Here is a 27,270-nt window from a genome sequence, read left to right as displayed (position 1 = left end):
ATTGGATGCTGAAATATTTCCCCAGATTGGTCGTATTACGCTTTTAAGCGCCGAATTGAAGATGCCCACTCGTGTGTAAGTTGTAGCGTGTAGGGGGCAGACGTCCCGTAGGGTTCGAAGCGCCCTTTTTGGTGTTTAAACACCACTCAACAGTCAATTTCGAGGGACGTAAAAATTTGTTTTGATTTCGCCTGGAGGGGACACGCGTCATTGCGTGTGACGTACGAGTGGAAACCTCCAAATTTTCAATAACGTATTTTCTATATACCGTCTACTACACATGTGAGGCTTTGCTTTTTGTATCATTTTAAAATACATATACTATTATTATTTCGGTGGGGAATTATATGGAAGCCCAAATGTGACACAATGTGTTTTCAAAAATGTTTAATTTGCGTAAAAATATTTTTACACCTAAAGCAAGGCAAAATGTATTGTTTTGTATATTAGTTAAATTTTAACAAATATACTGGCACGGTATTTTTATATATTATCACATACTTGAATAAATTATATATGAACGTATGTATCAGGGGCGGCATGATGACCGCATGCTCTTATCTCTCACTCACTCTCGTCACTTAACACGCGGGCGATCGAGAGGTAAAGTATCTTACCGCCCGCGCCTGGTATGTATATAGGAAAAAGTCGAAATTACGATTGAAATACTCAATTAAGGGTTAGGTTCAAATTAATATGTTTAATATATAAGTGGTTATTAATAATTATGCTAATAATTTATTCATGTTTACATAATCATATACAATTTGAACACAAATTTACATAACGTTGGCAAATTTTAAATTGAATAATATATTCGAAAATATTCGTGATTTTCTCTTCAATTTATTTTTGTATTTGATGTCTTTGATGTTTTGGCAATATATGGCATGTACAAGTAACTGTTGAATCAAACGAAATTCTTATGAGATTTGAGCTACGATATCGTCATAGTCGATTTTTAATAAGTCGATTCATTCCAATATAAATCTTATTTTTATTTATTTATTTATTTATTAAAATTATAACCATCGTGACCTGACAGGCAAACCCAATGCGTCACGATAGTCAAAAGTACTAATACATCGTAATACATACAAATATAAACAAGACAAAACAACAGACACAAATCACCTCAACAGGTGTGCATTGTCCCATACGAACTGAACCAAAACTCCATACGTGCAAGAGAAAATGTCAATATTACTATGGATAGAATTGAGCAGATAAATAGCTTTGGCCAGAGAAGAGTTGGCAAGTGCTCCAGTTCTAGACTTAACAGGCAAGAATAGTGGACGCGACCGAGAACTATAACCACCTTCAGGAGCCCACATTTGAAGCTGCTCGAGCACTGAAGGATTGTCTACGATGCCCTTGAGCAATTACCAGAAGTGTTTAATTACATAAACACTTCTGCGAGTCGACAAAGAAACGTATTCCAGGGCTCCCAAAATAAAAGCACTGGGAAACAAGAACGGATAATACCCGTATTCCTTCAAATATAAATATCGAAGAAATTTACGTTGTACTTTTTCCAGCTTCAATTCATTACATTGATTCATTACGCCTGAGATCCAAATGATGGAGCTAGTTTCTAGTATGCTGCGGACTAGAGTATCATAAAGAGAGCGCAATACTAAAGTATTCCTGAAGTAACGCGCATTTCTCAAGATAAAACCGAGCATTTTTAAGGATTTGCTATGAGTCTCTGCAATGTGCTGGCTAAACTTCCAACGTTCTTCGAAAGTCACTCCTAAATCCTTAGTTGAAGTAAACCTTTCCAGAAAATGTCCGCCTAGATGGTATGAATATTTTGCCGGCGTTAATGACCTTGAAAATGAAATTGTGTGACATTTCTTTACACTGAAAGGCAATTGGTTATAGCAAGCCCATTTCCATATAGAGTTGAGATCCTCCTGTAGGTCGAGGGAATCAGAAATCGAATGCATTTTCTTGTAAATTTTCAAGTCATCTGCATATAATAAAAATCTGAATGCTCTATTGCTGTTTCTATGTCATTAATGAACAATAAAAACAACAATGGACCCAAATTGGATCCTTGAGGTACTCCAGTAGGGGTCTTATATCGTTCTGAAAAGGAGTTATTATACTTGACAAATTGATATCTATTGGTCAAGTAATTTGAGAATAAATTTATAAGATCATCAGAAAACCCGAAATTAGATAACTTTTTTACAAGTAAACCATGGTTAACTTTATCAAATGCTTTTTCAAAATCTGTGTATACGACGTTCACTTGTACACCAGAGTCCAATGATTTTGAAACATAATTAGACAAAACCATTAGATTAGTGACAGTGGATCGAGATTTACGGAAACCATGTTGTTGCAATGATTGAAAATGAAACCACCTGCAATGATTAAAAATGTATTTATGCAAAACAATTTCAAATAATTTTGCAGGGGATGAGATCAAAGCTATTGGCCTGTAATTGTCAATCTGAGATTTGGGACCCTTTTTATGAATCGGAGTGACTTTTGAACATTTCCACAATTCTGGAAAATAAGAGGATCTCAAAATTTTATAATGAATAATCGTTTGAGTAATAAAGAAAAATGTCTTAAAGCGGTACGCGACAATTGGGCGATTCCAGTCAATTGGGCGACAGAAATTTAAAAAACTTGCACGCTTAGCTTTATTGTAAATATTAGTAAAATATAAATTAAAACGTAAAAGTATAATAAATAAAAAACAATTTTATTTTAAAATTATTAACTCTTATTATAATTAAATATATGCAATACCACGTTAATATTGTATGAAATTTTCTCTATTGCACCTCAAAACCTTTATACCAATTATTTGGTCAGCTTCTTCGTAACGTCTTATTTGCGCTGATGTTCAAAAGCTACTATAGTTCTCTCATAATCAACATTATACATTTTTTTTATTTATCTGAGACCATTGATAAAAATCTATAAATTTGAATGACTTGAACTGCTACAAAAGCTCAATTGCAGTTTCCGATTACATTGGTCTTATCGCTTCCACTTAATGTTCTATGAAACAGATCAAACGTTGGATGGAAAAATCGGTGGAGCCTTACTTCTTTTATTTCTTAGGCGACCTATATAGGCGTTTGTAAACCATATAAAAATTGCTTATAATTCATTAGATAAATGATTCTCTAGTTCAGAAAAAGCATGTGTTATATCTTGTTCTAAAACGAAAGCAAGTGAAGTAATCATTTTTGGATTTAAAGCGAATCATAATAGTACCTGGGAAAAATCTTACATGAATCTAAATGCTTTCGACGATTTTGTACTAGATTAAAAAAGTAACCATTTATGTTAGCTTGTGGAAATACCGTACGCAAAGCTTGATCTATTGCAATTTCATAATCAACGTTTCATTTATCATTTAAAATAATTTTGTGAACGTCTAGGTAATAAACAAAATAAAGCAGGGAAAATAAAACCTCCATTCTTTCTAGCCAAAATGACAAAAATTAATAAAATATAGGGGGTGAAAGTAAAAATGTGCCATTCAAATAATTATTTTATGCTTTGGCTCCACATTGCATGACTTTGACGACTCATTGGGTCGACTTGTTCTGATCCAGAATCAACTAAAAGAAAACGTTAAAATTGTGATGGACTGAATTCATAATTTAAATATTCTACAGGAATAATTAATGTTTTCCTAGAATCAGGTATCGCGCTAGATCTAGGTTATTGGAACTACCTTTATATAGTTTAAAATCGATAACTGTAAAATATGCAATTTTAGGAAATTCCGAAAGTTTGTTCTCACAGTAATTTCCAAGGCTCAAAACATAAATATCGCATAAAGGACAAAATCAACGATAAATATGTATCAGTAGTGATGTTAAAATTAGCAGCTTAAGCCAAAATGTTTAATGATATCGGGTAACTCTCACAAGTTCTTGAATAAAAAAATCTTACAATAAACAAATATTTTATGATTTAGTACAAATATATATTCTATGTTTTGATCAGATCGTATAATGCTTTTCTAAAAAAATATTAGTAATTTTTATTTTCGTGTGTTCGTATGTATATATTTTAATATGTAGTAAATCATGTTAATAAATTATTTAATAATAGGGTCATGTTACTAAATAAAACAATAAAACTAAAAATTTTATTGCAAATTTATTTGTATTGCATTATTATTGTATCGCCCAATTGACCGCGTCCGGTCTTAAAGCAGGCACCAAGAAATTGCAACTTGCCAATAAAAAATAATGATCACTGATGTCACTGATTTCCAGACTTTTAGTCTGGTGGTTAATACTTACTTGATTGCAAATTACAGACTCTAATTTAAATGATATTAAATTAATTAACATGGACTATATGGTTGCAACCACGAAACAAATATTTTTTGGTTTCTCTGATTTTTATTTACTAATAATATCCATATGTTTTTTAATAACATTTACTTGAATTATTGTTAGATTTATTTGTATATACATATGTGTTAGAATTTTTTAAATCAAATTTAGCAAAATTTGTATTTTTCTTACTTTGTCCCAAACTGGCCCTTACTATATAATTTAAAAAAATATATTTGGCTCTTCTTGGCCTAAGAAGTTTGAGGACCCCTGCTACACAAGATAAAGAGAAACGGTCCGAATAATATAAGGCGTTTTATGATATGAGCCATTCAGCCAGATATTTTTTTTATAATATTTCGTATCGGATAGTAACATAGTAAACATTTGATTCTAAATAATCTTATAAATCATGAGGCTTATAAAATATGAAGTAATCTTGCACTGCTGTTCAAATATGCTGAACTAACATGGAAAATTTACCATAATTCAAAAGACAAACATGCACAATTTACAATACTCAGATTAGACCCACGATTTAAGGCGGCCGTTAATATTCTGAATATTAAAACAACTTTGTAGTCAATTATCTTGAGTTAGTAATTCATATTTTCAAAGCGAATTTCTTGTATGAAAAAAAATAATTGTTTTTTTTTTCTGTGATACCTATAGAAATATTTTATTTAGTAGTAAAATGAGCGAAGCACACTGATTAGAAATTCGCGTTTTTTCAACCAAATTTTTAAGAATAATGTTTTGATTTTGAGAGTAGTAAAAATTTTGATAGTCATTTTCATGCCATGGTATATATTTTTTGATTTTCACAAAGCAAGCCTAATCCACAAGTCCCAGGTGTATTAAAATTCATAGTTACTGTAGATTGTATGTGACAAAAAAATTGTTGAAATTTCTAGAGCGCCAGGTGTTTAATTAATCGGCCGCGTCTCGTATTATTTGCCAGCGTGTGCCAATATTGCGCATTGCAGTTTGACTCGCAATCACTGAACCTAATTCAATTCCGCTATTAATGCAGCACCAACCCCATTTGCTCTCTGGACGTATGGCATCGTTTATTCAAATGCGACGATGCTAATATATATATAGACAAAAAATAAATAACGAATGTGCGCGGATGTGAAAAATTGCGAAATTTTCCGAATGCATTAAAGCGTTGTTAATTTGCAATAAAATTATGCTGAACGAATGAAATTTTCTTTGATTGGAAGTAATGACGTATGCTCGGGAAAACTCGAGTAAAAGAGAGAGAAAATTAGGTGAAAATAAACTTCAAAAGGTTTAGAGCTCGTATAAAATATACAGAAATTCACCAAAAAACTCGAACCCTTTTATTTAATGCTAATACCAAATGAACCGTTAAGCGCTTGATAAAATAAATTTTATTTAATTTTCTATTTTTATTAAAATAAATCCTCTCTCTGCCTATCTATTTTTTTTTAATTTTACCCATTATTGAGGTATGAATAATCTCATATTATCATCTGTGCAAGATCTTTATCCGTTTGATGCTTGAAATCAATTTTCAATCGCAAAGGAATTTGGTCATTTAAGAGTTTTTTTAGTCCATGAAACTATTAGCATATACATATAAAGCCACATATACATATAAATTCCAGGTCTCCTATCCGTACAATATCACTAACCAAGTTTTTTTTGTTTCATCTATACAGGTATTTGAAACGACCTCAATTATTTATCCAACTTATTTTAAGTTTACCGAGGTCACGAAGAGTTTCCTTATAACCATATTTTTTTATGCCCATTTTTATACATTCTTTATTTACACTATCCAGGGATCTCTGAAGATCATCCATGGTCTCAGCAATACTGTTGTGTCATCAGCATAACGAATATTGTCAATTGTTTTATTTTCAATTTCAATTTATTTTTGTCCCTAAGTGCTTTTATGAATATAGTTTTGGAGTACAGCGTACTCTCAATTATCCAGGTGTAAATTCTCCTTGCTTCTAATAAATAAATTCAAAATTTTAAAATCATCTACCTAAAGAGTGTATTACAGTCATGCAATACACTCTTTAGATGCTTGCTAAAATAAAACTTATGATGATTTTAATAATATTGCTTGAAAACTAAATATGTTCACGCTTTGAAGTATAACTAGAAGGTGCACTTTTTAAATCGTTAATGTAGTGGTTTTTACGCCGTATAGATGCATTGTCTTATGCATCTTTGACGCACAAAAGGGGTTGTTTTTATGGTTAATGGACAGATATGACAACTGTTGCATTATTGTTGCAATTGTAAGTTAGTATTATCTTATTGTTGTTAAGTCTTTTGTCAAAATGCGTTGCTATTTTATTTTCATAAATATGATATATTCTATACTATAGTTTATATGTATGTTTAGTGTATAAACAATTAGCTATATTATCTAAATACATTAATAAAATTAATTAATAAACTGAACATGCTTATAAAAACATGCGAGTGGATTATTTTTTCGTTTTTTATCACAAATTAATTAAAATAATAATAGTATTGTCAAATATGGCTGTTTTGTCTCTTGATAATACCGGTATTGAAAATTCCAGCATTATTGCAATCACTGGTTTGTGTTGAAACTTTACTGGACTACACCGTCCAAAAGGGATTCGAATATAACGAGAGATTGAGAGATTTTCAAAAGTAATCGGGAGTCACCAATTTACTTAATAAATAAAAATAAATAATCTGTATTATAAATTTAATATACATATTTTTAAACCAATATTCTGTATAAAAATAACACGTTTTAGGTTTTTTCTTATTTAATACGTATTACAGCTAATTGTTTCCGATACAGATTTTTAAGAAAACGTACATCTCTATCTTGAAATATTTTTTCAATGCAAGTTTCGCTTCTTACGTTAATATTTTATAACTAATTGATGAAAGACTACGTGAACAAAATAAAATTGGGTTAATAACTCATAGAACAATTAAAATTTAATTTCTATCGTCAGTTTTTCTAACCTGGTTAGGACAACAACATCAAAGATACATAGAACCTCTTTAAAACCGAAATTTTAGCTTCTAATATACGTATATATATCAATACAAAATATTCTGAAAAATAAAAGGAATCTGCTTAGTGTTTCATTATGTATCTCATACATGATATGTACAAACATCTACATGCTGAACCCCAACTTACGAATTTTCCACGAAACACTTACAAACCCAAAGCAGCAGATTTTCCTAGGCATCGATCCTCAGTAAACATTCTAGGGTATCTCGAATCTTGAATTATGCAATCTGTAGAGGGGTCGCTGCTGCATCAACTTTTCGTTTCGGGGGATATTTGTAAGTAATCACTCGGGGTAAAACAAACATCTGAGAATCCGAGTCCGATAGGCATCGGCATGAGTCAACATTGCGATAAAATCATTGTGAAACATCTTCTGGGCAAACACCGGATATACTCTCTCTCTGTGGGGTGGACTTCTCTCGTTCCTCTCCGCCGTCTCTGGAAGTATTGTATTTCGATACCCTGTTGTTCCCCTCCTTGCGCCGGCGGCTGCTAGGGCGCTCTCCTGGCTTGAATGCGCGCACTAAAAATAAAAAATAAAATATAAAACGTACAAAAGTTGGAAAAATACCATACGTATGCATTGTGCTGTATGTGTATGTTTGTTATTGGTTAGACGTGATCGATGGCGGAAGAAAAAGTTTTGTTAAGTTGGACGTGTAGGGGCAATTGGAGATATCATGTGGCAAGAATGTGTTTCTGTATTCTTCAATTGTATACATATGTATACCTAGTATAATTCAGTATTCGGGAAAATAAATAAATATTTGCAACAATGAAAGTATGAGTGGAATTACTTTAAAAGTCACCACTATTCAGTATTTTATATATTATATCATATATAATTTATTTTCAATAAACATATTGCGATATTTTAGTTAGTTTTGCACACACGCACAGATATGTCCGACGGACACCAGGACTGATCTGCCCGAGCTTTGCCACACACGAAAACTGTCTGAACTCGGACATCAGTCTTATAAAGGGAAAGTGTAAAATATATATAATAAATATTTTAAGTCATGTAAAGTTGTCTAGAAGTAGTTTTTATTTGTATTTGCTTTTCTCCAAAACAATTTGATTTTTCCATTTGACTAAGAATAAAAAAATGTGCCTTAGATATCAGTAACTTAAAGATCAATGATTTAATAAATTGTTTTAATAAAATAGCAATGAATATTGTATAAATTAGTTATAAATAAAAAAAACTGAGGATGTCAATTCCTGTTAAATGCTTAAACAAATAAAATTTGACAGTGTTATTGGCACGAAAATTTAAGGGTTAAAGAAACACTAGCGTTAAGCCAACAATCCGTAATGCGTTGTCACTCTGTTCTGCTAAACGACCTAAGATCAACTGTCTGGCGTGGATCGAAATTATTGATATCCCTGGCACTTAGAGAAGGAATGGGGTTTCTCAGAAGTACTTGTGTGCAAAGATAACAATTTTTATATATTTAAGAAATGCTCAAAAAATGCTTAAAAAAGTTGTTTTAAAAAACGTTATAAAGCAGTTCAAAATATAGTTCTAAAAAACGTCGTTATCTCTCTAGAATAACGGTCGCCACAGTTAACTACACAAAGAGTGTAAAACTCGTTTTCAGACATCTTTAATTTCTCGTATACTAGGGATAGGGATTTTATATATTTTGGAAAATTCTACTAGACCTTTTTAAGCATACATATATTCCATAGATATTGCCTTCTTTGTAGTTAAAAATAATTCTCTGGTAGTTTAAATTCTACGTTAGTATCATAGATATATACACCTATGTAGGTAAATATATATTTTATTTATATTGTAATATATGTATTTGGGATTCGACTTTCAATTTATTATTATTATCATTAAAATTTATGACACAGATCCTGGACGTGTGTCATAAATTTGACAATGATATTATGATACGTTTTTACCGAAATCTCATAATTGCGACGAATTTATATTTTTTATAAATACTAATTTAAATGAATTTGTATAATTCAGGCTTTACCCGTTGTTCGTTAATTACATTTTCTTGGAGGACAACGATGCGTATTGCGATTTTGTCCAGGTACTTTAACTTGTGTATTCTAAGGAACTTGAAACTTAATTACATTTCATTGAAAATACTTGTTCATCACGAAAATGGAAATAAAGTTTCTCTCAAAAGAATGTGAAATAATCGCATTAAAAATAATAAAATTATTTATATATTATTATTATTAAATCATTTTAGCAATTTATAAGTCTTTTTAAAATGAATTGTATTTTCAATAGGTAAAATTATTTGTGTATTCTCTACTATTTTTGAATAAGTACGATAGTATAATTATTTAAAGAGCAGTTTATTTTGATATAACATAGTCTGATTATTAATCTGAATACCTATATTTATTAAGGTATTAAATCAAAACAATCGAAATGGAGCTTTGTGGTAGGGGCTTTGAATCATAAATCAAATAATCTGTGGTTTGATTCTCTGAATTAATATTAATTTAATAATTTTATTGTGCAATTTATCCTTTTGGCTTAATGTTAATTGCAAAAGCATTATAAATATAAGTTAAATACATACGTACATATATGCGTCATACTAGCTTGTTATTCGTTATACGTGATCGATATGAAAAGAACAACTTTTCCACAATCGAAGTTGGCAAATCGCCGCAGTCGCGGTTGACGCACGATCAGACTTTCAGTGCACTTTTAGAGAAAATCCCATTCTATGGGTGTAATGGGGTTGAAAGCGATTCCATAGCATATCCAATACACACAACTTGCCATTAATACCGATATACGGTCGAATTAATTCGGCTTTAATGAGTTTCGTCGGTTTTTCAAAGTGGACGCTTCGATGGCTTTGCTATCAGAGTACACAATAAAATACTTCGGATAAACATAGAGGGTGATTCATAACTTGTTTAAAAGTCTAAGAACTTTACAGATAGGATGTAAGTGCAATACCATTGTTGTGTGTTTGTGTTATTTTCGAGCTTCAAGAGCTTAAAGCTCAAAAATCACATGTCTATTAACTTGTAAGTATGAAGATACACTGTACGAGTATAATATATTTATTAATGATCAGGGGGAAATATAAAAACATTGAATATTATACCTTTCAGATATATTATAAAATATATAGAGAGCGTATTTATAAATGCTTCTGAAAGAAAATGTATGATTACACTATACAAAAATAAATATTTTTAATTATTATCTGAATATAATAGAGAATCTGTATGTAACAGTTGGAAACGAGACAGAAATAGTATTAAACATACAGGTGGCCCTCGACTTTCGCACATAATTTGTTCCTGAAAATGTGTGCGAATGTTGAATGTACGAAAGTCGAGGGAAGTAAAAAAATTGAAATTGTGTGTATTTTAAAATATTTATTTATCAAGTAAATATAAGATGTTTAAGAGGCGTTTAAGAGACACGTTTAAGTAGTGTTTGCGCGTGTTTTTTTTGAAAAGTTATCAAGAGTTAACTGTTTTCCACTATTCCTTTCTTTTCTTCATATAGTATTTTATAACATGCTATGTTTTTATTGTTTGCCTCACGCACTTGAAAAATTGTTTTTTTTTTAAATGTGCGAAATAGCGAATTGTGTAAAAAAATCTGAAAAATAAATTCTAGAACGAAAGTAGAAAAAAAATCTCATGAATGCATAAAACTCTTTTAACTACTACATCGAAGTGGATTCCAAATTATATTTTTTAAGCTGTTTTTTAAAATAATTTAAAGCTATTTTGATAGTGCTTTCATTTTAAACATCAGATAATGGCATCTTGTAACCAATACCTTGCATAATAATAAGCACCTTGCTCAGCAATCGTGAGCGGGGCTCGCGGGAAAAGCGTATACTTAAAACATATAAACTTTGATTTGATTAAACCAAATTCTAAGTCATTCTTATTATAAATTGACTCTTTGGTTGCACGTGCATCTGTTTAATCATTCGTGACCGTAAGGTGTCCCGCAGAAATGGACTATTAAAATTTTTTTTTTTTAGTGTAATGAATAAATCGAATATTAATCTGAACCGAGATTCTCACGCCAAAACGAAAATGAAATCCTACTGTCAATAAATCACAAATTATTTTACTATAAAATTTGAAATTTCTTATCTGCATGGAATTTAAAATAATAACCATAGAGATGAGATTTTGCAATATTATTATCAAAAATCGGCAGAATATTTAATACAAAATTACTAATTCCATGTACAACGAAGTGTGTTGTTTACTCATTTTTCAACTTACGAATTGTGAGCTACACATATATTATTAAATATAATCTAATCTATAGCCTTAAAATTGGTCGGTCGATTAGTGATAAATCTTCTCGCCTACCGACCTCCAGATCAGCTGGTCTGGTCTGTATTCAATGGACCATAACACCTTATAAATAAATAGTTAACATACGCCGCGCCATTCACCGACTTCAGAGTGAAACTTTCGACGCCAACTCGTCTCGTTTCTTGAGGAAATATTGCTGAAACACACCATAAATTCCGTCATATAAAGCGGTAAGGGTCGCGTCCAGGTTGTGATCACGTCCAATTGCACTTCATCAACATGCTATAAAATATGTCAAATTTTATATTTTATGATATAAATACACGCATATTTTAATCTAGAGCTTCTATAATTAATGAAATGCAATTATCTTACCATGTCAATTTAAATTTAATTGATAGAGCCGGGTGACATATGTCTTCCAGAACGATCAAGTAATAGCTCCGAATTACATTTGTAAATAATAAATCTAACCTACCGCCGCGATAATTACACACGGGATTCATCTCCTTGTGAGCGAATAAATCAGACATCAAGTTAATATCCCAAGTACAATCCTATGATAATATTTTTGTCTGCTCCTAATGATTTGAAGAAAAGTACAATTGTTATATTTTAATAGCCCTCAATATCTTATACAAATATCAAATGAGACGCACTAATATAATTAGCACCCAAGAAATAACAAAATAATTAATAGTTTAGCATGTATAATATGTATGTGCGAGCTTTCTGCATCTCGCTAGGGCAATAATAAGCTTTACAGTTTAGCAGTGAAAGCTCGCAAGCTCTCACCAACAGGACAATGGGCTTTTGCAGACATCCAGCGTTTCTGGCACGAAGTCTAAACTGGACTTTTGAACAAAACACAGCTTTGTTCAGGTACACGTCAAATCTTATCCGAGAGTTTCCAACGGTGTTCTCAAACTAGCATCCTGTCCGCATTGCACAAGCATTATTGAATCGGGGATACGTGCTTCTGAATAATTACATACTGTATGTATTTATATCCAAAGTCGTTTAACTCGACGCCCATACAGTAAAAAAGTTTTTTTTAACTTCATAGAATCGTATTTTTATTTATGTATGAAAAAAACAGCTTTTACTTTGCATTTAACTTGTTTGTTTGTGATCGAAACGAACGCGTCAAAAGCAATTGTGTAAAAGTTTATTGTGAATTTGCAAATAACTTTTTGTAAAATTTAAATTAAATTATACAGTTAGTTAATTTCAAATATAAACCTTTTTTAAACACCGTAATTAAAATTATTCATTAATTTTTTTTTATATCGTTTAATATTTTCTTAATAAAAAAATAATTAAACGTTTATTTTTAGACTGTTATATATTATTTTAAAAGCTTATAATATTATTGCTTTATTTTTAATAAGAAAATATGTGAATAGCTCCCTCCGTTATGATTATAAATATCGATGAAAAATAATATACATATTTAATAGTATATAAATAAAATAATAGTAAATTTTGAATATGTACTTAAATAAATTAAAATAATGAAGTACATAATTTGACGAATAAATTAAATATTATTTTATATTGTGTACTTATACAACCGATTAAATTATAAATACATTAATCATTAAATGTTTAAAGAACCTTCACAATCGAAGCTAACCGTAATTAATCTTAAACGTTCAAAGCTCAATATCGCTTTGTTGTTTTTGGTGCACTCTGTTTCCGTTATCCAGATATTCCCCCAGAATATTATATCGGTTCATTTTCGATGGCGTTTTAAACGCCTGTCGAAGTTCCCGGGGTCCTGTGGGATAGGGTCGAAGGCAAACAGGAAATCACTCACTTGTACAAACAACCAGGATTCCCTCTCTCGCCGTCCCTTTCTACCTTCTTTTCCCCTTCTCCGACTTCCAGGACATGGGACCGCGGGATACCGGAATCTCCTTAATAACCACTCAATGCCCGGCCTAATAAATTGCCCAATTTTGCGTTCAAAGGGAAAATGTATGGCCCATAGAAAAAAAAATGTTATATACGCCAGCGAAATTTTAATACGAAAATTCGCATGCAAATGTTGCTTATAATATAAAAATTGTTTACAATGAGTATGTACACGACAAACTTATGAACGTTTATGTTGAAATTTCATTTCAGAAACGAATTTTTTTATTTCATTTCCTCGTAATGTATGGCCAATTGAAAAAAACGTGGCGTCAAAGCTTAGTCGGATATTTTTACGTTATGTAAAATATTATTTTTGCTTTATTTATTAATATTTATATGATGATTGATTTTATATAAAAAATATTTTCTTTGACTAAGAAAATTTATATTTCATCGAATAATAAATAAATATATTGCTATTGTATCGATACTATTTATTTTAATTTCAAAAATAATAATACTTTACATAAGTATGAAATCTAATACTTATTATTCTGCATTGCTGCATAAAAGACTCATTTAGTTACTTTTGGTTAAGTGGCGGGAGTGAGTGAGAAGAAGTGGGCGTGCGGAGTGACCTTATCTTTCACTCACTCTCGTCACTTAACACGCGACCGAGTAAAAGGAAATGTATCTCACCATACGCGACTGATTTTACGGCTCCTTAATACGCTTGCATTGCACATTGTTTAATGTCAGCTTCGTATCATATAAATTTATTAGTTTATTTTCTTTATATTTAGATTCTTTAAATCTTCTCTAGCGGTCTTCTATGAGGTTCTTTACTGTGCATTCGACCAGCTCTTTATTCGAAAGCGCCCTCGAGTGCTTGACGTGTCATATCCTAGATGGTTTTCTCATGAGATCATCCCATTGCTAAAAAGAAAGCACGCCTTTCATAAGTTATGGAAGAGATCGGGACATCCATCTGCTCTCGAGGTATTTCGTTCATTAAGAGCATGCGTTAAGTGTTTGATAATTTCCTGTCATCGCAATCATTACAAAAGTTGCCAAAAACAAATAATTAATGATCCCAAAGCGTTCTGGAAATTCATTAACACTAAACGCGCTACTCAGTCAACGTCGAAAGTGATGAACCTCGACGATAAAACATTGGACGGTTCACAAAATATTGCTGACGGTTTTACGCAATATTTTCGTTCTGTTTTCGAGGAATCTTTTTCGCCTTCTGCTCAGTCGCTTAATTTTTCATGTTATTGGTCTTCAGTACTGACCATCAAAGAAACTGAGCACTCAGATCTTAAATACGGATTTAATAAATTAAAGACAGGGCGTTCTTCTGGACCTAATTTAATTCCCGATTTTATTTTGAAGGGTTGCGAAGTCAGTCTCGCTGCTCCTCTAAAATGTATTTATGATCTGATTCTCAAAACATCATCATTTCTTGATCTATGGAAATGCACAAAAGTCACCCCTATTCATAAAAAGGGTGACAAATTATATATAAAGAATTATAGGCCAGTCGCAGAGTTGTCAGCTCCTGCTAAATTATTTGAAATAATTATTCATAAACATCTCTATAATCAAATTTTGTTATACCAACAGCACGGGTTTCGTCCTGCCCGTTCCACTGTTACTAACCTTCTGTCGTTCACCAAAACGGTGACAACTTCTCTCGATGCGGGAATTCAAGTAGTTAATAAAGTTTGTCATAGGTTATTATTAAAAAAATTGTTGAACCTCGGTTGCTCAGATAATTTAACTCGGTTATTCTCGAGTTATTTAAGCAATCGTAGACAGTTTGTAACCTATGGTGGACGATTGTCAAAAGAATATTTTACCCCTTCGGGGGTTCCTCAAGGATCCAATCTGGGAACTCTGCTTTTTGTGTTATGTATTAATGACATAAATACAGCAATTAAAAATTCAAGCTTTCTTCTGTACGCAGATGATTTAAAATTATATAAATGCATTCGATCTGTTGTGGACTCCTTCTCTCTACAAAGTGATTTAGACTCTCTGTGGAGATGGGATTCCGTAGTGTCGGAAAGTGCCATACTGTGTCATTTTCTCGATCCCATCCGCCATCAGCTTATTTCTACCATCTCAGTGGTAACATTTTGACTAGAGAAACTTCCACTAAAGATCTCGGAATCGCTTTCGAGAGCAAATGGAGGTTCTCTCTACACATACACGACGTCTGTGATAAATCTTCCAAGATGCTCGGCTTTGTTATGAGGAATGCCTTTCACTTTGACGATCCGTCAGTTATTCGCATCCTCTATGACACCTTAGTTCGTAGCATTCTTGAATCGGGATCTATAATTTGGAATCCCCGAATAGCCAAATATTCCCTTTTAGTGGAAAAAATTCAAAAAAGGTATTTAAGATACCTTTACAAAAGAACATTTGGTTATTATCCGTACTTATATTCCAGCGCCTTTCTTTTAGGAGCGTTGGGATATGATTCGCTGAGTTCTCGCAGAAAGCTGTACGTCGCTAAGCATTTTTTCAAATTACTAAAAGGTGCTGTCGACAATCCAGCTATTCTAGAAGAATTCCAGTTTTGGGTTCCGGAACATTTTCGAGAATCACGATCGAGACCTCTTTTGATGGCCGTTAGTGCTAGGACATCCGCACTTGCCGACTCGCCTATAGCTGTGGCCATCCGGCTCCTTAATACACTGGCATTACATATTGACTTATTTAATGTTAGCTACGAGGATCTGATCCAGTTTGTATCATTTAATTTTAATATTTTATAATTTTTTGTTATGTTTAAGTATTGTTATATTTATGTATATTTACGTTTTTTTATGTTTAATAAATTTAAAATTTGTTTTGACCATCGTGGCGCATTGGGGTAACCTGTTAGGCCACGATGGTCTGAATTTAATCTAAAAAATTAAAACATGTATTATTTTTTCTTGTGTATTGAAATAATACAATGTATTGTTTTCGATGTAAGTTACGATGGTCTTAATTTAATTTAAATAAATAAATATATCATTTAATACTTAGTATCTATTATTAATATATATTTTTAATTTATGTAAATGTTATTTATTGAGATCCAATGGTTCTATGAAATCCATCGCCGAACGCCTAATTTAATAACTAACTATTTTCTTTGCCGATCACCTGTTAATAAACTTTGCCGCAAATTGAACCAGGGAGTTTATAATATATTCTCAAAGCACTCTAACGTTAATGGGCAATCACACTGCAAATTGAGTCGTACTGAAAGTGTGTACTTTCGCCAGACAGGGCTGCTCAAAGTTTGTCTATCAAAACAAAATTAATTTCGATGCACGTTGTGTGAAAATGACAACAAAATAACACCGAAAAATCGACACCAATATATTTGCATGCAAACTTTGATGTTGTAGCAAGCAAGTACAACGTGTGTTTTGACATGATGTGAAAATAATATCTTTAGAAGGAGAATGCACCAGATTATACGCGATAGAATAAACCGAGGGGAAACATGAAAAACATATTTTAAAAGGGTTTATATTGAATCGAGAGCACTTTTTTTACTAAACTGGTTTTACGCGATCGTTCGGTTTCGGTTATTTGAAACTCAATAAAATTTATATTGTATTTGTGAAATTTAAAGCGCATTTTATCTTCGAGGTAATGCTACTAATATCCGTGGCTTTACAAAAATGTATTCTGATCTGAACTAAAATGTATTCCAAACTCAGATGTGTCTGCTATAAGGCGGTGTTCTGACCTATAAGGAGATCAAAAACTTCTCGCTGATTTAAGTGGTAGTGAAAAACTTCCTTCGATGAAACTTGGACGAATGAAGGTGAGACTAACAAAGAGCCAATTGCATTAGGGTCTAACACCAAAGTCTGATCACCGTATGATAATTACAAAGTATAATTCAAACAATGTTTATTCGATGCGCATGCAATAATATTTTTTTATAGACGAGCTTTGAATGTTATAAAGAGAACGATTTGAAAGTCTGTGTGGCTATTGTGCAATTCTGGTTGTTCTGACCATCTCAATTTTTTTGTTAAACAAACCAGATTTCTTATTGTTATTTTTATAACTATAGATTCTAAATATAATATTAGTTATAACTATTTGAATAACAATAGCAAACAAAAATTCGATTATATTTGTCAAGTTATAAAAAAAATATAAAAAAATATTGAATATATATTCATATAATACGTACATATTTTTATATAAATAATAATAAGTTGCAAGATTATTTTTATTTTAAAAATAATAGTGCATTTTTCAAACTTTAAATAATATTACTTTAATTATTTCTATTGCCGAAAAGACTCATTCGATTGCTGTTGATGTGGCTTAAAAAGTTTTTTTTTAATCAAATATTTTCATGGATACACTAAAGATAATTTTTAATTTATTTTAAACCCTAATTCTTAACTTATTAAAACACAAATCTAACAAGCGTAGTTTACTGTTTTTAAGAATTTCGTGTATGTATTTTTATATTTACTAAATTATATAAATAATATAGCTATAAGATGTCGAGAGACTAACAACTGATAATAAAATATTTAATCTTTATGAAATATTGTGTTTCAGTTTCGGCCGAATTAACAATCAATTAAATGCAATTGATTATTTTAAGAGCACCTTCAATATAAATGGGGTTTATTTTCAGTCGAAACCGAATACAATATTTGAATTTGATTTGCTTTTAAGATTATCTGGCTCTTGATTTATTCATATATTATTTATTTATTACCAGGTATCATGGAAATCTGACAACTCCACTGACAGACTAAGGCGTATCTTTGTACAACGATCCGCTTTGGCCACTGGAAAAGTAATACACGAAGGTACGTTTGGAAAAATCCTCGAAGGACAGCTGCACTCCAAGAGGGAAGTCATAATCAAAACCGTGTCTGGTGAGTTTTGTGTATTTTGGCTACGAGCCAGTAGGCCTCTATTTTTTTGCCATAAAAGAAAATTCACACGTGGAACCGTTCCAGATGCAGCGACCAAGATCCAAATTTCGCTACTCATGTCAGAAGGATCTCTCCTCGCCGGAATGACTCATGAAAATCTTTTATCGCCTCTGGCAGCCTGCCCTCCATCGGGAAATATGAGACCTCTGATTGCATATCCCTATCCGAGCAACGGAAACTTGAAAAAGTATACAAATTTTATATATTATATGATAGTATGAAAGCACAATGGCGCACTGCACTTTCAAAGGTGCGAATTTTTTTCGCATTAATCAATACACAGCCATTGTGTATAATATTGTATTATATTCCCGTTGTACGGTTTTTTCAAATGAAACTTTATAAAAGTACGGTGAGCTTTCAAATTTTTTTTTAGAAGCCATTTAAAAAAAATATTTACTACAAAAGTATTGCATATTAAATTATAAATTGACATGAAGATTCATAGAAATCTGGTATTTATTAATGCTATCTGAAACGTAAAATATTATTTTATACAAACTATACTTTTTACTATTACTATACATTAAAAATATTAGTTTCTTTAATGTTTTTTATAAGGTAATTGCTAATAGTTGTGAGTACAATTAACTAAATTGCAAATTAATTGAACACATCACGATAATCAATATCTCAAACGATTTTATATAAAATCAGAACTATGGAATGATTGGATAAACGTTTTCGTTTGATTGTCGATCTTAAATATTTCTGAATTAATTTTACTTTCTACGAAGCAGTAGTAAAAAACAGAGCAACATTAATATAATGATATTTCGTAATAAATCCAAAGTTAAAAAGAGCTTGTAGAATATCTAGCGAAATTATAGTTTTAATATCAAATTTTACATTTTTAATAGCGACTCTAGAATCTAAAATCAAAACACAATTTATTATATAGTTTTATATTACTCTATTTAAAACAATAGAGCGGGGTTGTCATTTTTTCTTCTTAAAAATGCCTAAAAAGCCTTCCTAAAAATATGTATGCTAAAAAAACGATTTTTATCCTAAATTTCTTTGAATTTATGCGACCTTTAAAAAAATTTTTTTTTTTTGAGAAAATAGATATTATACTTTTTATAAAAAATGACAATATAAGAAATACACAAAGCAGCTTGACATCAATTAATTGCACTTGTAAGCACTTGTTAAGCTTTTTCAAGCCGACGGATATTTTAATCCTTTCTAATTTTATCAGTAGAAGTGCCTTAAACGAAATGTCGATAGGGAAATAATGAGTGGCAATTCTTATCAGTATTTATATCCATGGCCCACTTCATGCAAGATTTTATTCTTTGCCCCTTTTTTAGTGGGACGAACAATATCAGAAGGAATTATTTCAAATACGAATTGCAGTTTGTCGCTAAGACAGGTCAGAAACGATCGTTTTGCGGATAGATCCGAATGCACGGGTTCACTTTTCAATGCGGTGGATAAATTAATATTTTCTAAATTATTGGCGCGTATTTTGTTCCTTCAATCGTTTTAAAGTTTAGCTAAGTTTTCCACTGTGTCTCATTTTAACGAAGAAACATATTTTTTTTTTACATTCAAACTGACATTTTTATTATTAATAGTATACGTTAATCCATATAATGAAATATAGAAGTAGTTCAATATATAAACCCGACAAAATCATTGATTTTTTTTCTAAAAAAACTATGAAAGCGATTTTTTTGCTGTTAAAAAACATTTCAATCGCTCTTCTGAGTTAAAAAATATTCAATACTTTATCTTCACAGCTGTAAAGCAATGTATTTAAATCTGCGAGAACGTATAAAATTTACTGCTGACATAACTGGTTCAATAACAAGTGATAGATTGAGATATTTCCCGCAGAGTTACCATCGGAAAATAATACAATGAATTTGTTTTGGATGTCTTGCAGTTTCAAAAGCCTTATGAAAATTTTTTAACAGTCTTATTCCGTTCTGCATATATTTTCGTCACTACCGGATCTAACCATTTTATTTCGGATTGTAGAGTACGCTCGGGATAAGGATGCCGGTTTGTTATTGTGTGCGTGTACATGTATATGAGAGGGAGAAGCGACGTAGCGTGTACTTCGTTGTCTCGCTTTCTCTTTTAAGGACAGTCGCTGATTCGTTAACGCTGGTATTCGTCATTAAAGTGCAGTGTGGCACAGAAGTTCAATTTTCTCTAGTGATTTATTTTAAATAATTTTGTGTTTATATTGGTTTAACCCAGATATGCCCATTGTCCCATGGGTAGGTCACTAAACTCGTGCCACTGTTTTTTATTTATAAATGAAATTTTAAGAGAGCATATCTGGGTTAATTGATATCAAGGCTTCAAATATACACTGTAAGTTATTCGTTCTCTTACCCGTGGATTAAAATATTTTAATTATTTTTCCATTAATCCGTACGTTGTTGGTTTTTTTACACTATTCTCTGTAAGGCTTAAAAAAGTTATTATTCTTATCGTTGCGCCAATGATAATTTTGTAATTTATTCAATGGATTCTAATGATTTAATAGAAACGTCGAACCATTAAACAATCTGCGAATAATTTCTTTCCCCATTTTATATTTTTTTGATTTTGAAGAATAGCTAAAGACTTCTTAATTTTTTTGACTAGTGAAAAATTTTGAATTTGGCAAATATTTAATTAATGACATCAATGTCTGGTTTCTTCGATTATATAATATATTTTTAATTGTCCGTTGAAATTTCCAACTTAGCTCAGATGTATGTATGTTAAATAAACATATATTTTCTTTTAAAATAAAAAAATTAAACATTCTGAGCGAAATTGTTTTGAGCCACACAGTTCACGCACATAATAACAAACCAGCATCCTTATCCCGAGCGTACTCTACTTTGGTATCGTTTTCTTAACTTCAATAAAAATATATTTGTATTTTACTTATATTAATTGTGTTGCATAATCTTTTGACATATATTTATTTTATAATGGTATATAATTATAATTTTATTATATTATGAAAGAGTACATATTAATTTATAATTAGTTTCTAACAACAAACTATTTGCATTTACGATCGTTTTAATCCTGTATTTCACAGAAATTCACAGTAGCAAAAGAGTAATGAAATTGATGCTTCTCTCTGTGCACATTTTACACCTGCACTAATTTTATAAACAATAAATACACAAAGACAAACAGTTTTTTATGGACAGATAAGACTATAAAAATATAGGCGAATTTCTTGAATTTATTAATAATAAATACTTTTCATATTACTTAAAAGCATATGTATTATAAACAACACATAAATTGAATATTTTACCACGAAAGGAGTTATGTAAATATAATTAAAGCTAAAATTTAATTTATATTTATTTTTACACTTAAACGTTAGTACCTTTAAGTGTAAAAATAAATATGAATTAAAAGGTAATTTTAGCTTTAATTATATTTACATAACTCCTTTCGTGTTAAAATATTCAACTAACACATAAAGTTAAATTTAAAATAACGATATTTTTCCCCGTTTATAATTGAACCAATTTCCTTAAATTCGACCTAATTTTCACAAGATTAAAGTATCCATAGGCGTTGAAATAGGTCAAATTGAGCCTCTTGGCAACTTTCTCGATTGTTACCGTAACGTTTTCCCAAATGGTTGTAATTAACAAGTCGTCGATTCGCCCCTTGCGGTAATAATAGCGCAATCAATGAATTTATAATTAAAATGTATTACATGATGTAAAATACGTAGAATTAATATTACAAATAAAATATAATATGAAATCTCTGATTTCAGAAAATAAATTCACAATACGGAATTTGATTATGATATGATGAAATATTTCATTGATACGTGAAAAGCAGAAAATGATATTTGATATCTACGCATCGGCGAAAAGTGTACCGCAAATTAATGCATTATGGGAATAAGCAAATTAACAATATATTGATTTTGCAGATATTTATTAGATAGAAAGAACGGCGGCTCTGGCGGTGCTTCTCAATATGTTGCAATGGCTGTGGGAGCAGCAAGAGGATTGGTTTATTTGCATACTCGTCATATTGTGCATCGCGATGTCGCAACAAGGAACTGTGTGTGAGTAAATATTATATTTTAGATATATGTATATGTGTGTTTATATATTTTGATACAAATATTGCTCCATATTTATTTTATGTACAATGCATATGAAATTTTATTAGTAGAGTATCAATTTTATATTTTTGATTTTGAGGCTAAAGGGGTGTGACTACGAATTGCAATAATACCTGAATTTTCAATATTGGTATTACTGAGAGAAAACCCGAGAGTAATAATAATAATGTCGATTCCGGTATTGAATATTAAAAATGTAATACATTTTAAATACCTTGCAATCTATGAATATACTATTTTCAGTACGTTTATTTTTTTCGTATGAAGCATACATAAAATTAAATTAAAATATTCTTTGCATTGCTACTACTTTTGCTACTACCTTCGGAAAAATCAATCTTAGTGTTCACATTAGGAATAGTATGTCATTGATCTATTGATAATATGGATTACACTGTAGTCAAAAATAAATATTGGCAATTTTTGGTGGGCCGCATATTTTCAAAGAAATAATTGGGAAATTAAATACCATTCATATAAATCAAAAGGCCTCGTATTATGGAATAAATTTCGTCCCATAATTGATGGAAGAAAGAGAACCCTTCTAATGCATTAACCAATATAATAAATTTATTACTAATATTTATAGCGTTTCCAATTCACACTGTTTTATGTTGTTTCTCTCAATGCCTTTTTAATTGATGTGCTTTTATAGAAATTCATTAACGGTTCGAAATTATTGTACAAATATTTGAGTCACGATTTTCATCGAGTGTTAATTGAAATTGGAAATAAAATTGTTACAGGATGTGAGTTATTGATACATTTTAACTTATTTATAACATGTACTGAAATTGTTTAGAGTATCACAAAAAGTTTTATTTAGAGATTATTATTTTTTTAATATTATACAATAAAACTATGAAGGGTCTGCATGAATAAATTTAATTTGTAGACGCTTCCCTACACATTGAATGTATCGATTATTTAATATTCTGATTATACCTTTATGTCGACATTTTTCCAATTTATTTTTTATAGAAGCGATTCAACCCTAATACCCATCATCTCTCGTTCTTTTCACGCACACAGGGTCGACGAAAACCTTCAAGTGAAAATCACCGATAATGCACTATCCAGGGACCTATTCCCTGATGACTACCACTGCCTATGCGACAACGAGAACCGTTCCATAAAATGGATGGCACTGGAGGCTCTTCAGCACGGACAATTCTCAGCAGCTTCTGACGTGGTTCGTATAATATCATATATAATACAATAAATCATCAAATATATACCGTCCGTAATGCGCAACATACATATTTATGGCGAGAGGCTAAGAGGAAAATTAATCACGATTCGCATTATCCCCCGAAATCGTATGTGGTCACATAATTAAGGGTCGGGGTTTAGCAAAACCTAATTTGGGAGCCCCTCCAGTTTCCTTAATAGACGGATAAATTTATGATTGGCGAGGGAGAAATTGATTTAGCGTTTAAATAGCTATCGGTATGTATGTGCTATGTATGTTTTGGTACATCTTAATTACAGCTTTGATTCCAGAGAGCAATTAGTTATGTAGTTTGAGAAGGTTAAACCTGAATTCATTAATTATTTATTTACAACTCCTTGTACTTTTTTTTTTAGGAAATTATCAATTTAACTCTGCTGAAGAAATACTCTTAATTAAAAAAATATATAAGAAAGTGTTTATTCATTTTCTTGTATAATATATTATGTGCGGAATCTGTCGGTGCTCGCTATTAATTATACAATTTTATTTGTTTATCTCCAAGTGATGTCTAAAACTGGATTAAACTCTTTTTAATTCAGGTAATATGACATGGTCGGACAATCAGTAGATTACGGTTGCTTTTCTCGGTCTTCTAAAGATCGTCACGGTCAATTCGGTGCAGCTCCACTGGATGCGGGTTCGAATAAGCTCAAAAGTTCTGAATGAAGTAGGCAAAATATGTTCCTGGACGAAGGAAGTGTCTAAAAGAAGTGATTCAATTTAACAGTGTTCTGATTTAAATACCCTTAAAAATTAGGGGAAGTATAACATATTTTTCAACGAACTCAATGTCGATAGTTTGGGGTGGAACCAGACTCTTTATTTTTTTAGGCTGTATCACTGTTTAATATTTGTAAAATTGCAATGTCGTTATTATAATCCAGGAATACTGCATTTTGTATATGTATAAAACATGATTATTTTTATGAGAACTTTTAGCAACGATTTTGGATGATCGCGACAGTTATATTTTTATTATTTTTAAATGTCGATAATAGTCAAAAATATTTAAGAAATAAACTTTAATTTTAAATCACATAAATTATTAATTATGTATTTATTTCATTAAAATTAATATTTATTTCAAAATATATTATAATTTTAATGCTTTTTAATGACAATAACGAATAAAATTAAATGTAATAATTTGAAAATAATTTTTTACATTAATTATAATTTTATTTGTAATACTTTATTTTTAATATTAAAAAAAAATATGATTCTTTTTTTCTTCAATTTAATAAAAATTATTATTTTATTTTTATGTTAAATATTGCTTGTTTTTATTATTTTTCAATGGTAATAATAGATTGAAATTTTTACATTTAAAAAAATATATACTCTCACAAATAAAAATAATTGTAAAGCACTGTAAATTATTTATTATAATATCTTTATTGCTTATTTATTTTATTATGTATTATTTTTAAATGATAATATTGGTGAAAAAAACTTTATTTTTTAATTATTTTAAAATTTATATATATGTTATTTTTTATATAAAATAATAAAAGCTTCTTATTCAAAATCCATAAAAGTTCAAAAAATACAATATTCTTGTAAATTTTTTTACATGGTAATTTTTTTAATATTTATTTTTAATTAAAAATTTTATTACATGAGAATTTATTATTTATGTCAATTTATCTTATCTATATTATATATTGATTGTTTTGAAATAAAATCGAGGATGAAAATCATTATAATTATATCTCATTATTAAAATTATTCATTTCATTCATAAAAAAATATTAAATATATTCGTTATAAAAATTAAATATTAAAATTATTTTATATCGATTATTTATATATAATATGTTGTATGTTTTTGATATATAGAATATGCAAGAGTTATAGAAAAATATTAATCAAAAAACATTATTTTTAGTGATTATTATTATTTCATACAAATATTGTTTAGGATGTTTAAATTTTATATAAAATTATTTTATTTTATGTATTTAAAATATTATCATATATTTCGTACTAATTTTTATTTTATATATTTAACATTTAAATTTTATAATTATTAATTAATAATTTTATCTTATACTATTTTATCTTTATTATCGTTTACAAAGTCGATAAAAATAATTGGAATATCATAGCATTAACAAAATCCTTTCAACTTCTCATAATTAAAAATACTTGCAAAAACAGTAAAGTTGCCAATTATTTTATTTTATTATATTCAAGTCAATGAAAGCATAAAAATTGTAGTAAAATACATCATTTTATTTTTCTTCTAATTATTATTTTTTATTATAAATATATCAACTTTTATGAATATTTATTAAATATTACATAGTAAATATAAAGAATTTTTTAGTATTTACATATAAACTTATAAACTTAGTTGTAATAAATTACTAAGTAATTTTACAAATAATGTTTTAAAGATTAAAAAAGTTTTATAAAATGACCAGCACATATAAATTTATTACTTACCTGATTAAATCGTTCTTTCCATTTTTATCAAAAAAGTATTTTTTATGTATAAAATATAATCATAAAAAAATATTTTTAATTTTAATTTTATACTTTTTTCATTACTTTCTAATGTTGCAATACAGATTTTTTAAATATATATTATAAATATTATTATTTAATGTGTATTTTTAATATTACTTTTTAGTCATGGAACTTATTGTTTTTCAACAGACTTATGATATTTTAACCTCATCTTTTTTTTAAATTATTTCAGTGGTCCTTTGGCGTTCTTCTCTGGGAACTTGCAACTCTAGCTCAACAGCCCTATAATGAAGTGGACCCATTCGAAGTTACGGCTTTCTTGCGAGATGGATACAGACTTTCTCAACCGATCAACTGCCCAGACGAACTGTAAATATATATTTTTATAGCATATTATACATTCTAACCTATTAAATTATTTTAATCTAGATTCACTGTAATGTCCTGTTGTTGGCTGACTGCAGTCGAGGCTAGACCATCATTGGTGCAACTATTAGCCTATCTGCTAGAGTTCCAAACGGCTCTCGCTGAATATATATAAATAAATAAAATAAATAATAATAATAAAAACATATTTTTAACTATAAATAATGGCCACAATAATATTTTTATTATATATGTCTTACAATCGTGGACCAAAATAAAAATATATACGTATGAATAGGAATCAAGTGCAATTCGCCTACGTGCTCTCTAAAAGGCATATATTCATTTTCTTTACATCTGCGATTTCTATCTATAGTTCCGAATCTGAAAGTACTACTTAATCTATTACTATTATTAATATTAAATAATCTTGATGTTTCATCGGTGTTTAATCTTCTGAATGTTAATCGTTGTTTATTATCTCTTCTTGTAATAAAATAATGTATCGATGTAATCTCATTGTATGTATAATAATATAACTATGTCCTCTATAAAAATTATCACTACTCTATTATACTTTCTCTGCTGCAATTTAA

General features: G+C 29.9%; 1 protein-coding gene across 1 annotated transcript in view; it reads left to right on the top strand.

Annotated features, from left to right (window-relative positions):
- The window catches only part of Drl-2 (tyrosine-protein kinase derailed 2), a 79,323-nt gene extending 52,349 nt beyond the window's left edge, over positions 1-26,974 (top strand). The window contains exons 8-13 of the mRNA XM_088200019.1: positions 18,269-18,428; positions 18,513-18,675; positions 22,405-22,542; positions 23,635-23,794; positions 26,541-26,677; positions 26,738-26,974. Of these exons, the coding sequence (XP_088056145.1) occupies positions 18,269-18,428; positions 18,513-18,675; positions 22,405-22,542; positions 23,635-23,794; positions 26,541-26,677; positions 26,738-26,849 (870 nt within the window). The 3' untranslated portion in view covers positions 26,850-26,974. The remainder of the gene's footprint in view (positions 1-18,268; positions 18,429-18,512; positions 18,676-22,404; positions 22,543-23,634; positions 23,795-26,540; positions 26,678-26,737) is intronic.
- Positions 26,975-27,270: the final 296 nt, after the last annotated feature.

This window comes from Plectrocnemia conspersa, unplaced genomic scaffold (genome assembly GCF_051122295.1).
Source record: "Plectrocnemia conspersa isolate PC_06_02 unplaced genomic scaffold, ASM5112229v1 ptg000012l, whole genome shotgun sequence".
Lineage (NCBI taxonomy): Eukaryota > Metazoa > Arthropoda > Insecta > Trichoptera > Polycentropodidae > Plectrocnemia > Plectrocnemia conspersa.
The sequence above is the reverse complement of the archived record's forward strand: the minus strand, read 5'-3'. Positions and strand labels throughout refer to the sequence as shown.